The 15,195-nt window shown below is 36.2% G+C and overlaps 1 protein-coding gene and 1 pseudogene across 1 annotated transcript; both read right to left on the bottom strand.

Moving 5' to 3' along the window:
- Window positions 1-4: 4 nt before the first annotated feature.
- Window positions 5-468, bottom strand: LOC104990629 (putative heterogeneous nuclear ribonucleoprotein A1-like 3; the record flags this gene model as incomplete). The annotated part of the gene is made up of 1 exon (XM_010842812.1): window positions 5-468. A coding segment is annotated over exon 1 (427 nt), but the record flags the coding sequence as incomplete, so codon positions are not given.
- An 831-nt stretch (window positions 469-1,299) lies between these two features.
- Window positions 1,300-2,243, bottom strand: LOC104990624 (annotated as a pseudogene).
- Window positions 2,244-15,195: the final 12,952 nt, after the last annotated feature.

Genomic DNA, 15,195 nt, shown 5'->3' with positions numbered 1-15,195 from the left:
TTGCCACTGCCTCGGTCAGTCATGATTTCAATTACTTCAATTTTCCCGTACTGTTCAAAATAATCTCTCAGGTGATGTTCTTCAGTGTCTTCTTTAATGCCACCAACAAAAATCTTTTTCACAGTTAAGTGGGCACCAGGTCTTTGAGAATCTTCTCTTGAGACGGCCCTCTTTGGTTCCACAACTCTTCCGTCCACCTTGTGTGGCCTTGCATTCATGGCCGCATCTACCTCCTCCACCGTGGCGTATGTGAGAAACCCGAAGCCTCTGGAGCGCTTGGTGTTTGGATCCCTCATTACCACACAGTCTGTGAGCATTCCCCATTGCTCAAAATGGCTCCTCAGACCCTCATCCGTAGTTTCAAAGCTCAATCCTCTGATGAAGAGCTTCCGCAGCTGTTCGGGGTCTTTGGGAGACTCTGATGTAGACATGATGGCAGTGGAGGCGGGGAAGACTTCAACGATGCTTTCTCGGTGGCCTCCACAGGCAGAAAGGATAGTATATTTTTAAGACGTGAAATTTCAAGTTGTGAATAATATGAGGAAATAATAAATAATATGAGGAAAAAAGTAAAGAAGTAGCTATACTGAACATAAAGAACTATGCTACTTCCAGGCCCAGGAAGTTACTACAAGAATCAAGTCTACAGATTTTCAAAGGACCAAGACTTTTGATCTGAAAGGGTCCAAGATTTCTTAGGTATCAGAATTGTACAAAGAAATGTTAAAGAACCCCAAAACCCAGTGAATTACAGTCCAGCCTGGGCCTCTACACTTTTGCCAAGTTCCCTAGGTGATTGTGGCACCAACCAATGTTTGAGAATCATGTTTAGATTAATAATTTTCCTGAATGATTCTTAAAAGAAGGTAATCACTTGTTAGCTTTTATAACTCTCAACTGGAAAGTGTCCTACAAAGATATTCCAAATTGGTAGACCTTTGCTTGTCTCTTGTAACCTATTTATAACACTAATAGTCTATCCAAATTATACATGATCCTCCTCTTATGCCATAAGACTCTGAAATCTACTTCATAATGGTATAGAAACATTTTGTTGATCTACCTTTTAAGATACACATTTTCTTCAAATTTTATCTCCCTTCTTGACATCTACTTCCTTATCTTGTCTCATTGCTTCTTACAATGATGTGAAGTTGGAGTTCCACTTCCAACTCACAGTGGAATTCTAGGATTTCATAAAAATTTAAGTTGTAATTGTATTCTAGTTTTGAAAAAAATGAAATGTGTTCCAAAATTGACATGGTTACCTTTTTTCTTTCCCAAACTCTCAGTCTCATGTCATTGGGTCCCTTTAAGGAAGAAAAGTAGGATTATCTTCTCCTGAATCTGCTTGGTTTTCACTCCATAGATGACTGGATTGAGTGCAGGAGGAATGGCGACATAGAGGTTGGCAATCAATATGTGGAAGGAGTGAGGAATATTGTGACCACAATGGTGAGTGAGGACGGAGAATATGGCTGGTATGTAGAATATAAGCTGACACAAACATGGGAGCCACATGTGTTGAGGGCTTTCTGGCGGGCATCATGGGATGGGAGGTTAAAGACAGCATGAAGAATGAGAGTGTAGGAGATGCCAGTGAGGATCAGGTCTGATATAACAGTCATTACAGGCACAGCAAAACCATACCAGATGTTGATGGAGATGTCTGCACAGGCGAGCCGGGCAATGCCTATGTGCTCACAGTATGTGTGTGGAATGATGAGTGTTTGGCAGAAAGGCAGTCGCTTTACTAGGAACATGCATGGGAAGATGATACAGAAGCTCCTGCTGACAATACCCATTACAATCTTAGTAATAACCTGACGGGTGAGAATAGTGTTATATCTTAGGGGGAAGCAAATAGCAATATAGTGATCAAATGCCATGGCCAGCAGGGTGGCAGAATCCATGGCAAAGCTATAGTGGAGAAAAAACATCTGAGTAAGACATCCAGGAAAGGTGATTTCCTAAGGACCCAGCCAGAACATGCTGAATGTTTTGGGTACACATGTGTTAGACAGGATGAGAACTGTAGCCGCCAGCATGGAGAGGAAAAAGAACATGGGCTCATGAAGGCTGCACTCCATGGAAATAAGATAGAGAAGGACACTATTGCCTGCGAGAGCCACAAGGTAAATGATAAAGAAGGGAATCCTGATCCAGATGTGGAAGTGCTCCAGTCCTGGGATTCCCAGCAGGATGAATGAACCTGGATTCATGAAGCTGGTCAAGTTGAACATGGTCATCATGATCTTGGATAGGTTGTGTCTCACAGACTGAAAATGAAAAGGTCATGACTGATTGTTAACATTTTCTTCAGACATGCATCTCTGAGCCTTCTCCTGTATCATCTGCTCACTTTCAGTTCTAGAAAGTGATAAACTATCCTTATCTTCTCTTTACTCATAAATATTTGCAAAGTTTTTAGTCACAATTTTAAGTCATAATAGAAGTGGTAGCTAAATAATTTTTCCCAGAGATACAAGTCATGTAACTCTAAAGCAAGTCCTGCCTGGCTACCAGCAACTCAGGAAATTTTATAAGAAAATATGTGCAAAAATAATATTAGGCAAAGAAACATCATTGGTGAGGGATTTGGAAAAAAGTTCAGTGTAAAGCCCAAGGGTCACAAGGGGCTGAAAAGATAGGCTTAATATATGAAACCAAAGCAGACCATGCAGTCTCTTCTTTATTCTTCTCTACACCTTACAAACATAAAGAGAAGAGAAAGAAAATTCTTCTACAAAATCTAAGATTGAGGTCGTTTAATCTGCCACTTCAGATATGCCCAGGTTGGAAAAGTTTTGAAGATCAGACATTCTCCAGTAACTTACTATGTCAGATTTGTCTTGCTGAAAGAATAGAACCCGCTTTTTAATCCTGGAAAACTACCCCAACAGAGGGAACCCAGTCTCCTGGCAGCACTATGCAATGATCTTCTTGACCCTATCTAATCTGTAAAATTACTCAGTCTTATGAAACTTCATCAAACAGTTGAGCCTTTCTTCCAAGCTGTCTTATTTTGTGACATGACACAGAAATTTTTTACTCCAACTTCAGTATTCATTTGTTTTTCTACTTGTTCTTTTTTAATACATTATTTTATTTATGTACTAATATTTATTGATGGCTGTGCTGGGTCTTCATTTCTGCATGGGCTTTTTGTGTGGTGAGTGATGTGCATCAGCTTCTCATTGCGATGGCTTCTCTTCCCGCGGAGCATGGGCTCTAAGGTGCACTGGCTCCAGTAGTTCTGGCACACGGGCTTAGCTGCTCTGCAGCATGTTAAATCTTCCCAAATCTCCTGCACTGGCAAGTGGATTCTTTACCATTGAGCCACCAGGGAATGAGCCACCCTTTTCTACCTGTTCTTGAATGTTGGTATTTCTCAGTGCTCTGTCCATGTCTGTTGCTTCCTAGGTTGACAAACTCCACATGGGTAATATCTCCAAACACCATAACTTTAACTGTGACTCCTATGTTGAAGACTGTTGAGTTTATAATTTTGAAAATATTCTTCTCCTCAGTCTTGGAACTAGTTAGCTTATACTTTTTGCAACTAGTTATCCTATGCCTGCCATCTTCACTTAAAAAACCTCACAAGTGCACCCAACTCAGTATGTTCCAAACTACCACATTTCTCTTCTCGTTGCCCCAGATCTGTTTCTCCTATAATGTTTTTCAACTCAGCAACTAATCGTGTAATACCATCAATGTCTATATCTAAAAGCCTTGAAATTATCTTAGTCATAGCTCCCTCATATCAGTCACCCTATTCATCTTTCAATTACCACATTGCAGGCATTGATTCCCTAAGTATCTCTATATTACATCCACTTTTTACTACCCATGTATTGACTGCTCTGTCTTATACCATCATTTCCCACCAAGACTTCTGCATAGGCTAACTCAAACATACTTAATATTCCTTGAAAAATTAAAGGCAGATGTGATGCAGGGTCTCTCCTAACCAGTGAGTAAAAGGAAGTGGAAAGATTGTAATTCCAGATAAAAATGCTTAGGCTGGCAGTCAGGAGCAGTGTCAATATCATCTGTGCTCAAATCTAGGTAGGATCCATTTCATTAAAGATAGATTCAGTTAAAAAAAAAAATTCAGTTACAGGAGAGACCAATGCACAGAAAAGTAAAATTACACAGGCGGCAGTAAATCACATAACAAAAAATAGCATAATTAAAGATCAATTCAAATGAAAAATACAAAATTCTGTTAATATATATATTTATGTAGCACAGAGACCTCTACTTAATATTCTGTAATGGCCTATATGGGAAAAGAATCTTCAAAAAAAGTAGTAGAGATATGTATAACAATAATGTATTATGAGAGATGAAAATTAGACGCTGATATGAGAAGCCATCTGTCTTCTATAAAGCCAAATATCAAAGAGATTTACAAAATACAAACCTTGTCATAAAAAAAAGTTTATTTAAGGTATTTTTAGAAATGACTACAGTAAAGTCCTTTGACTCAGTGGGAAAATTGACAATAATTATAAACAAAGTCATGTAAAAATAAATTTTAATCTTTAACACATATGTAGAATATTCTGTCTCATAAATAGTTAAACTCGATATAAAACAAGGATGTGGTATACTCTAGGGTTAGAAAAGTCATAAATACTGATTATATCATTGATGTCCAACTCTGTTAAGGGTCTGAGGAAAGAAGAACTATTATAACTATTTTACAAGGGTTTACTGTGTAACATTCTTAGAAACTCACTTGGCAATATGTTTCAAAACATAAAATGTGCATATTCATTGCCCCAGAGTAGTTCCGACTAAGGAATATTTCCAAAGATTCAGTTAAACAAATTTAAAAAAATGGCATGAAGATATTCATAGTAGTAACATTTAATCTAAAATTTGAGTGAAATTATAATATAAAAATATGAAAATTGAAAGGGTGACACAAGTTTAACTTTTAATATGGAAATGACTTTAACATTTACAATCTCTTTGTACAATGGAAGAATATAGAGTTGAAGAAAAGAATAAGGTAAAGCTATGTTTATGGGAATTAAAAGATGCCAAAATATATTTATGTGGAAAAAGATTGCAATATAATGTTATTATGTTAATGTTGATTTGGTGTTCATGGTATTTGCATTCAAAAGGCTGGAGGAATATACATCAACTATTTTAAGCAATATTTCTCAAATTAAAGGTAAGGTGAGGAAAGAAATTTGAACTTTTAACTTTATATGTATGTAATTTGTTTTATAAAATGAGCTTTTATAAAAATAAAATATTAAGAAATAATTACTTCCAGTTATTTTATTATAACAAAATCCACTTAAGATTTGTATTTAAAGGGTAATATAATTTCAGAATATATTTAAAATTAATATAATGCATGTTAGGAACATATTAAATGATAATAAATGAGTCCTATATTATTTATGAGTTAAGGATAAAATGGCATGATTAACTTCAATATACTTATTAAGTATATAAATATAAAAATGAATTAAATAAACATAAATAAATTACATAGCATAATGATGGCTCAAGAATAAACATGCCCAAAGAGCAAAATATATAGATGCTAAATGAGTCATAACTTGAATACTATATGCAATTGGAGGAGTCAAAAATCAGTGAGAAAATACAGAATTATTCCACAGATAGTTTGACAATTATTTATTGTCTATTGTAGAAAAAATGTAGCTAGATTCACAACTCACACTAACTATAACAAAATTCCTCCTGAATCAAAAAAGTACATGTAAATCAAGTCACAATTAAACCTCTAAATTTTATTTAAAAGGTATGTATCTAAAATCCATATAAGAATGCTTTTAATAAATACATTTAGGTAAATAAGTAAGCAACAAACATTAAATAAAGAAGGAAGACAAAATGTAGATATAGCACAATCTCACTAAATGGCAAAACTTCAAAAAGTATTAGATGCTTCTTTAATATTCAAAATTTTAGTCTTAAACTCACTTTCAAGTGAATGAGAAATACTATAATATGAATAGTATAAATATTATCTTTTGCTCCATAACTTGATATTATGTCAAAAATTGGAAACTAATTATTTTAAAAAGAGAAACATACAGTAAATGTAATCAATTGAATTAAGTCTCTAAAAGCATGAGAAAGACGTAAGCATGAATAGAATCAAGATAAAAATACTCTCTAATGATAAAAATATATATTTTCTAACAATAGTGATACTTTAAAAATTAATTCTAATGTTTTGACAAGTAAAGTAAAATCGATGATACACAGGAAAATACAAATTAACAAATGTGATTCATGGATAATAATAAAACCTGAATAAACAATTTACATGAAATAAAAAGAAAGGTTGGCAGAGCTCTATCTCCCTCCAAATAATGCCCAGACTAAATTTAATCAACAGTATCATTTGATATTACTTTTAAAGACTAGATATTTTATGTAGGATACAATTGATTTCTGAGCATATAGGAAGCCAGAAAATCTAGGTTTTTTTGAAGACCATTATAACTATTTTATAAACTTTGAAACAGTAAAATTCTTTTAAGTCCTAATGTGTGCCCAGATGGAAAGAGAACATATTGTGTAAAAAGCACTAGAGTGTGATAATTGCGGCAGTGAGGTGGACAATGGAGACCTGAACGAATGTCACAGAGGAGATTAATACATTTCTTTCAGAAACAGAAGACAGGATTGGTAAAATGTGTCAATTGATAGAGGAGTGAAGGAAAGAGTAGTAAAGAAACATCACCGTTCTTTCATCTCTTTAATCTTGAAGCAAAGTTTTTCTTGTGTTCTCTTGTCTTCTGCTTTGTCTCCTGGCATTACAGAGTGATTGGAAAGATTATTCAAAATATTCCCATTTGTTTTCTATCTAATAAGGTAAGCAAATGGATATCAACTTGAAGACACACATTAATTGGTTGTGTGACTAGTATCCACATCTATACATCTCTTACTGGCATACCTCATAACTGAAGAATCTGTATACAGCTCTTGATTTTCTACCTAATCAGGCCCCATGGCTTTACTGACACAACTGTCATCATGTAGTTCCTCGATGCCACTTTAAAGACCCTCAGTGATTTCTTTTCAGTCTGAAACAAGTAATATATTAACTAATACCAGATTCCAAGTGGCAAAGGCCATAAAGTGTCTCCCATGTCAAAAGGAAGATAACTTTGGTCTACCAAATATGTCATCCTCAATATGACTTTCAGTTTCTGAGAATATTTTTGTCTGAATTATTTTGCACCTAAGTCTGATCTTGGACATTTCTCAGCTTAATAGACTCTCCTTCTCTAGGTAACTTCTACTCATCTACGGTACACAGCAAGCTTTCCTGAACAATACTCAAATTAGATCATATTCCCAGGTGTATTCCTGGCACTTCATATTACCCAAACAGAACATTTATCACATTTTATTTAGCTTTCTCCTTTAATAAATGCTAAACTTTAAGAGGACAGATATCATGTCTGCTAATTTAATTGTTTTACCTCTATATCAGTGTCTGCTGTAGAGCATTCAATAAATATTTGTTGAATAAATGAGTGACCGAGGGGTCCTGTTGGTCTTCACTTGCCTTGATTTCATCATGAACACAGTTTACTCAAGTACCTACCCTACCAATCACCTTCTTCTCCCTCAATCTGGTACCCTCACAACCTACCAAAACACAACAAGTTCCTACACTTCAACTCTGAAAATGGAAGATCTAGAAAAGCATGAAAAGTTGCTTCTCATATTAAATACTTCTAAACCAGGTAAAGACTCCCACCAACAGACCTAGGAAAACCAGACACTACAAACCACTGAGCTGGTCTGGAAGGTAGGACAGAGCTAGATGAGAAAAATTAGTAGAATGTTGCTCACCTACCTCCAAAGTAGATAACAATGGAAAGATCCCTGCCTTTACATTTTCATACTTTGTTGAAACTGTCCTGTAGCCACTATGATGCATTCTTTTTAATAATCAGTACTGTCTCTGTCTTTGATTACAGTCCTTCTCATGACAGAATCCTAAATAGAATCTTGTCTTCAGCATGCATTCTAGTCCCACCTTATTTCACTGGTTTGCGACTGATTGCTGAGCATCTTCTTCTTCTCCTAAGGTTAGGTATATTGCAATGGCATGTCCTATATCTCCACATGCTGTTTCCTCCAGCACTAAGTTAAATATGGGATAGGTCCTTCCATACCACCTTGATCATGAAATATTATAATCTATGCCTTATGATTATTTTTCTTTTTATGCTGTGTGCCTTTGTGAAGATCTCCCTTCTGTCGCTTTTGAGAAAGGAGATATTCATGGTTGGTCCATGGGTTACAGAAAGACTGTTTTAAGACTCATTTCAGAAAGTAACCATTCACCTCTATTATGTATTTATTTGTGCCCCTCCATGGTGTGTAGGACAGGTGGATATCTTAGTGCTTGCTCCATCATCCTACAAAACAGGACACATTCAAAAGCGCATTCACAAATATAAACCCACGTTTACACAAAATATCCTAAGTCTCTCAGGTGGTGTGCTATGCTGTGCTAGTCTCTCAATCATGTCCAACTCTTTGTGACCCCATGGACTATTGCCTGTCAGGCTCCTCTGTCCATGGGGATTCTCCAAGCAAGAACACTGGAGTGGGTTGCCATGCCCTCCTCCAGGGGATCTTTCCAACCCAGAGATCGAACCCAGGTCTTCTGCATTGCAGGCAGATTCTTTACCATCTGAGCTACCACGGAAGCCCAAAAATACTGGAGTGGGTAGCCTATCCCTTCTCCAAGGGATCTTCCTGACTTAGGAATTGAACTGGGGTCTCCTGCATTGCAAGCAGATTCTTTACCAGCTGAGCTACCAGGGAAGCCCCTGAGGCAGCATATCAAACTTTAATTTCCAAATGGTGGGCCCCAGTTGGTTATAACCATTCCTAAGTCTATCATGACCATTTATTCTCTTTAAATTTCTTTTAAATATCCTTAGCACTTAACAGGAGAAGGCAATGGCAACCCACTCCAGTACTTTTGCCTGGAAAATCCCATGGACGGAGGAGCCTGGTGGGCTGCAGTCCATGGGGTCGCTAAAAGTCAGACACGACTGAGCGACTTCACTTTCACTTTTAACTTTCATGCATTGGAGAAGGAAATGGCAACCCACTCCAGTGTTCTTGCCTGGAGAATCCCAGGGACGAGGGAGCCTGGTAGGCTGCCGTCTATGGGGTCGCACAGAGTTGGACACGACTGAAGCGACTTAGCAGCAGCAGCACTTAACATTTTTACTTTTCAGAAAAATCTAGAAACATTTTGGGGAAAGCAATAGGAGAGGGACTCAGAATTAAGCTTCTAATAGATAATTCTTTTTCATGTCATACTCTTACCATAAATATCATGTCTATTAATAGAATCTTATTCAAAGTTCTAATCTTGGCCTTTCCTTTTTCCTAGAGCCCACTCTTTCCCCACTTCCCTCTCAACACCTACGTTTCTCACCAGCTTTATTCCCTGCTGAGTGAAACTCAATAAAGTTTACCACTGGTTGATACATTGAAAGTCCTGGTTCTGGAACTGTTTTGCAAAGTCAGGGTAAGAACCGAAGACTGTAGAAACACAGCAATCAAAAAATGGATCAGAGGGGAAAAAAAAGCAGTCCCAGGGTTAGTGAGAATAGGCAACACAACAAGGGAGAAAGACATAGGATCATGCTTACAATAGAGAAGGACAAACAAAATCTGGAGGACTGGAGTGCAAAAGTACTTCCCTTGTCCTCTCCAGGGATTAGAGACAAGTTAGAAGAGGACCTCTAAACCAGAGGGAAGTATGGGTCTCAGGTCCCAAGGCCCCAGGCCAATCTAGGGCAAGAGCCAGGATCCAGCCAAATTAACACTTTCCCAGCTTAGGAACTGACACCTCTGCTTTTACGAGTGGTGGCTTGGTAATTCTGGAATCTAGGATGGTACAATACCTGCGTTTCAGTGGGGTCTTGACTTAGCTTGATCAGTAATTTGATAAAGAAACTCTGCCATGCCTCCTAAAACTTCTGGTGCAGAGAATGTTTCATTTTATTTTGAATCCCTTGTTTCATAGCGGATAATCAAAAAATGTCTGTTAAATTGGAATGCATCTACTTCTAGCCTTAGACTATAAAATGCTGGAAACAATTTTCACTGTGGCTGCCATTTTCCCAGGTGGGAAGATATTTCTAAAAAGAAATGTCTTTTTAGACATTTACTTCAGTGTTCAGTCTTGCTTGGCAATTCTGTCCATCTTCCATCAGTTGAGAATCATCACTTTGTGTTCAACTCATTATTTAGATTGCAAGCTAGTAATTCCTTGTTAATGTGGTGCAGATCTCTAACACAAAGTGTAGGTTTGAAGATCATAGATAGCCAGTGTAGGTATAGTTTATTGGTATAGACTTCCAATAGGAAGACCTTCAATACGACTGCCCGTCAGCTCAATGAGGTAGTCTACTTTCACTGTCTAGTGGTCAAAATCTGTAATTTATCCCTTGTTCCATTCATCTCTTCCTTTGTGCTCTAATACAATACGTAAACTGTTCTGGAAATGTTCAGTTTCCACAACTATGGAAAGGTAATAACTTGGAAAAGATTAAAGAACAGCTTTGATGAATAAGTGGAAAAACAGCTAGTACCTTACTGTGGACAAAATGTCTTTTTCTGTGACTCCATAAATCCATCATGCAAAATAGGGATTTCATTCATTAAGCAAAAATCATTTTCTTCAGCAAATACTTATTGCATACCTGTAATGAACTAGGAGCTTTGCAAGTGATAGGAATGTGATAGAAAAAAGGCGGAAACTAACCTGGTCCTCAATGACATAGTTATGTATACTAGCAATCATCTTATTAAACTCATGATAAGTCCTGAAATAAAAAGGACTTTGTGCAATGAGAATGTATACAATAGATACTAATCTAATACACAGAGTTAAAGGAGGAATAGCTGAGGAAGGATTTTCAAATGAAGCCTGAAAAGGAATTTCTAAGCAAAGAATAAAGAGAAAACACAGGTAGAAAAGACAAGAAGAAATCTGATACATCTGAGAAGCTGAAAGTCAGCAAGTATGGAGGTATATTATCTTACTTTATTAATGGTAATATCAATGTGCCCTGTGGGATCATTTTTTCCAACTTCTTCAAAATGTAAGGCTAACTTTGTTTTTCTGGAATATCTTTTGTCAACTGAGTGTATAAGAGAGACAGTTGATTTTAGGACAAATTGCATTTAGGATAAACAAACAATAACTAAAATGATACACTATGGGATCTAAACTGGATAGAGGAGAAAGGAAAAGCAAGAGACAATGGCATGAAGGAAGGGGTTCCTGATGAATTTTGTGTATGCATGAAACCTTTATGGAGAACACATGGTGCGTCAGGTATTTTTATAAGACAGGGTGTAAGAAGAGGCCTAGGTCTAAGTTTCTGCCTTCAAGGAATTCATAATATAAGAGTAGATTGATAAATAATAAGCAAATAAGTATGATGGTTTGTGAGACTGCTCTGAATAAAACAGTCCTTGCATGTGTCTCTTCTAAACTCTCTAAAGTGTGTTGCAGACAAAAAGAAAAAAAAAAAAAAGTCAATACACACATATACAAAGGATCTTATTTTAGAATGTCAGTTTTACTCTTTACTTCTTATTTACTTCGAAGGAATTTAATTTGTTCATATTGATTAAAAGCATGGCTTCTTTTTTTTTTTAATTTTATTTTATTTTTAAACTTTACATAATTGTATTAGTTTTGCCAAATATCAAAATGAATCCACCACAGGTATACATGGCTTCTTTATAAGTTGAGATTTCAGAACAGTCGGTTTTATCCTGGGACACTTTCTTAAGAGAAGGGATGACTCCTACCCAAATCCACCCAACATGCATTCTACCTGCAATGAGTTTGTGTAATGTTTTGCAAAATAACAGAATATTGAGTATGACAATCCAAAAGAAAAAAAACAAAACATTTTTGAAATTACTTGCTCAAAGAGTCCGGGAAGTGTAAATGAAATGAAAATAAACATAAAGTGTGAATAAATGTAAATTAAGTGCAAGGTTCTGATTTTCATGGAAGATTGCTCTTTTTATTAGTCTTCCACTCCCTGGAGTGATCCTAAGGACAATACTTATTCATGATCTAAAGAAGGAAACTATTGAAGAGTTTCAATGCACAAAGTGACACGATCATATTTGACTTGCAAAATGAACACTTTGGCTTTTATAGAGAAAGTGGTTTGGATGGAACAGGGTTGGAACTCATTTAAAAGGATGATTTTGAAAGGCTCTCAAGAGAGATAAGTAATAGATAAGAGTCCAGAGCAGCTGGCCATGATAAAGGTGAGAATGTGATGTATATACCCACTCTAATGGCTTTTAACCTCTTCAAACTCAAATATTCAACTCAAATACTGAGTTCTTTTTGTTGGACGGTGACACAGAAAAAATAAAAGACAAATCACAGGTACCTAGCTTTGGAATTCAGGTTTGAAGTGGTGCTATTTTCAGTACAGAAAGACAGGAAAGGAAGAACAGTTTTTATAGAGAAAGTTACCGAATTTCCAGGTCAGTTTTGGAAAATTAAATTTCAGAAGACTGTGAACCAGTCCAGTGAGTAGCTATCCAAAAAGCAATGGGATAAAAAACACAGAATCAGACAGACTTGGGTTTGGATCTTAAATCTCTATTTGTCTTTGGGTAATCATGTTTCTGTTTCCTCATCTGTGAAATAAATTAATATTCTCTCAAGTTATTTTTAAATTAAATATATTTTCAAAATAATTTTAAGTTAAATATTCAAATATAAATTTTTAAGTTAAATATAATTAGTATAAATTAAATTACAGTTGTAAAATATGAGCCAAGGGCAGTGAAAACTTTATTGGAGCACTCAATTGAAGAAAATAGATATAAAAGATAATACACTTTTTGTAATCTGATATTTGTAAGGAAAATAGCAAAGTAAAAGCAATAAAGGGACTAGGACATTGAAGATGGCGGAGGAATAGGATGGGGAGAACACTTTCTCCCCCACAAATTCATCAAAAGAACATTTAAACGCCGAGTAAATTCCACAAAACAACTTCTGAATGCTGGCAGAGGACATCAGGCACCCAGAAAAGCAACCCATTGTCTTCAAAAGGAGAGAGAAGAAATCCAGCTCCACCCACCAGAACACCGACACAAGCTTCCCTAACCAAGAAACCTTGACAAGCCACCTGTACAAACCCACACACAGTGAGGAAATGCCACAATAAAGAGAACTCCACATACTGCCAGAATACAGAAAGGACACCCCAAACTCAGCAATTTAAAGGAGATGAAGAGACCCAGCAGGTAAAGGAATACCCAGCAGGTAAAGAAACAGGATAAATGCCCACCAAACCAAACAAAAGAGGAAGAGATAGGGAATCTACCTGATAAAGAATTCTGAATAATGATAGTGAAATTGATCCAAAATCTTGAAATCAAAATGGAATCACAGATAAATAGCCTGGAGACAAGGATTGAGAAGATGCAAGAAAGGTTTAACAAGGACCTAGAAGAAATAAAAAAGAGTCAATATATAATGAATAATGCAATAAATGAGATCAAAAACACTCTGGAGGCAAAAAATAGTAGAATAACAGAGGCAGAAGATAGGATTAGTGAATTAGAAGATACAATGGTAGAAATAAATGAATCAGAGAAGAAAAAAGAAAAACGAATTGAAAGAAATGAGGACAATCTCAGAGACCTCCAGGACAATATTAAACGCTACAACATTCGAATCATAGGGGTCCCAGAAGAAGAAGACAAAAGGAAAGACCATGAGAAAATACTTGAGGAGATAATAGTTGAAAACGTCCCTAAAATGGGGAAGGAAATAATCACCCAAGTCCAAGAAACCCAGAGAGTCCCAAACAGGATAAACCCAAGGCGAAACACCCCAAGACACATATTAATCAAATTAACAAAGATCAAACACAAAGAACAAATATTAAAAGCAGCAAGGGAGAAACAACAAACAACACACAAGGGAATTCCCATAAGGATAACAGCTGATCTTTCAATAGAAACTCTCCAAGCCAGGAGGGAATGGCAAGACATACTTAAAGTGATGAAAGAAAATAACCTACAGCCCAGATTATTGTACCCAGCAAGGATCTCATTCAAATATGCAGGAGAAATCAAAAGCTTTACAGACAAGCAAAAGCTGAGAGAATTCAGCACCACCAAACCAGCTCTCCAACAAATACTAAAGGATATTCTCTAGACAGGAAACACAAAAAGGGTGTATAAATTCAAACCCAAAACAATAAAGTAAATGGCAATGAGATCATACTTATCAATAATTACCTTAAACATAAATGGGTTGAATGCCCCAACCAAAAGACAAAGACTGGCTGAATGGATACAAAAACAAGACCCCTACATATGTTGTCTACAAGAGACCCACCTCAAAACAGGGGACACATACAGACTGAAAGTGAAGGGCTGGAAAAAGATTTTCCATGCAAATAGAGACCAAAAGAAAGCAGGAGTAGCAATACTCATATCAGATAAAATAGACTTTAAAACAAAGGCTGTGAAAAGAGACAAAGAAGGTCACTACATAATGATCAAAGGATCAATCCAAGAAGATATAACAATTATAAATATATATGCACCCAACATAGGAGCACCACAATATGTAAGACACATACTAACAAGTATGAAAGCAGAAATTAACAATAACACAATAATAGTGGGAGACTTTAATACCCCACTCACACCTATGGATAGATCAACTAAACAGAAAATTAACAAGGATACACAAATTTTAAACGATACAATAGACCAGTGAGACCTAATTGATATCTATAGGACAATTCATTCCAAAACAATGAATTTCACCTTCTTCTCAAGCACACACGGAACCTTCTCCAGGATAGATCACATCCTGGGCCATAAATCTAGCCTTGGTAAATTCAGAAAAATTGAAATCATTCCAAGCATCTTTTCTGACCACAATGCAGTAAGATTAGATCTCAATTACAGGAGAAAAACTATTAAAAATTCCAACATATGGAGGATGAACAACACGCTGCTGAATAATCAACAAATCACAGAAGAAATCAAAAAAGAAATCAAAATTTGCATAGAAATGAACGAAAATGAAAACACAACAACCCAAAACCTGTGGGACACTGTAAAAGCCGTCCTAAGGGG

This window comes from Bison bison, unplaced genomic scaffold (genome assembly GCF_000754665.1).
Source record: "Bison bison bison isolate TAMUID 2011002044 unplaced genomic scaffold, Bison_UMD1.0 scf7180017847317, whole genome shotgun sequence".
NCBI classification, from domain to species: domain Eukaryota; kingdom Metazoa; phylum Chordata; class Mammalia; order Artiodactyla; family Bovidae; genus Bison; species Bison bison.
This window is presented reverse-complemented; position numbering and strand designations above follow the sequence as displayed.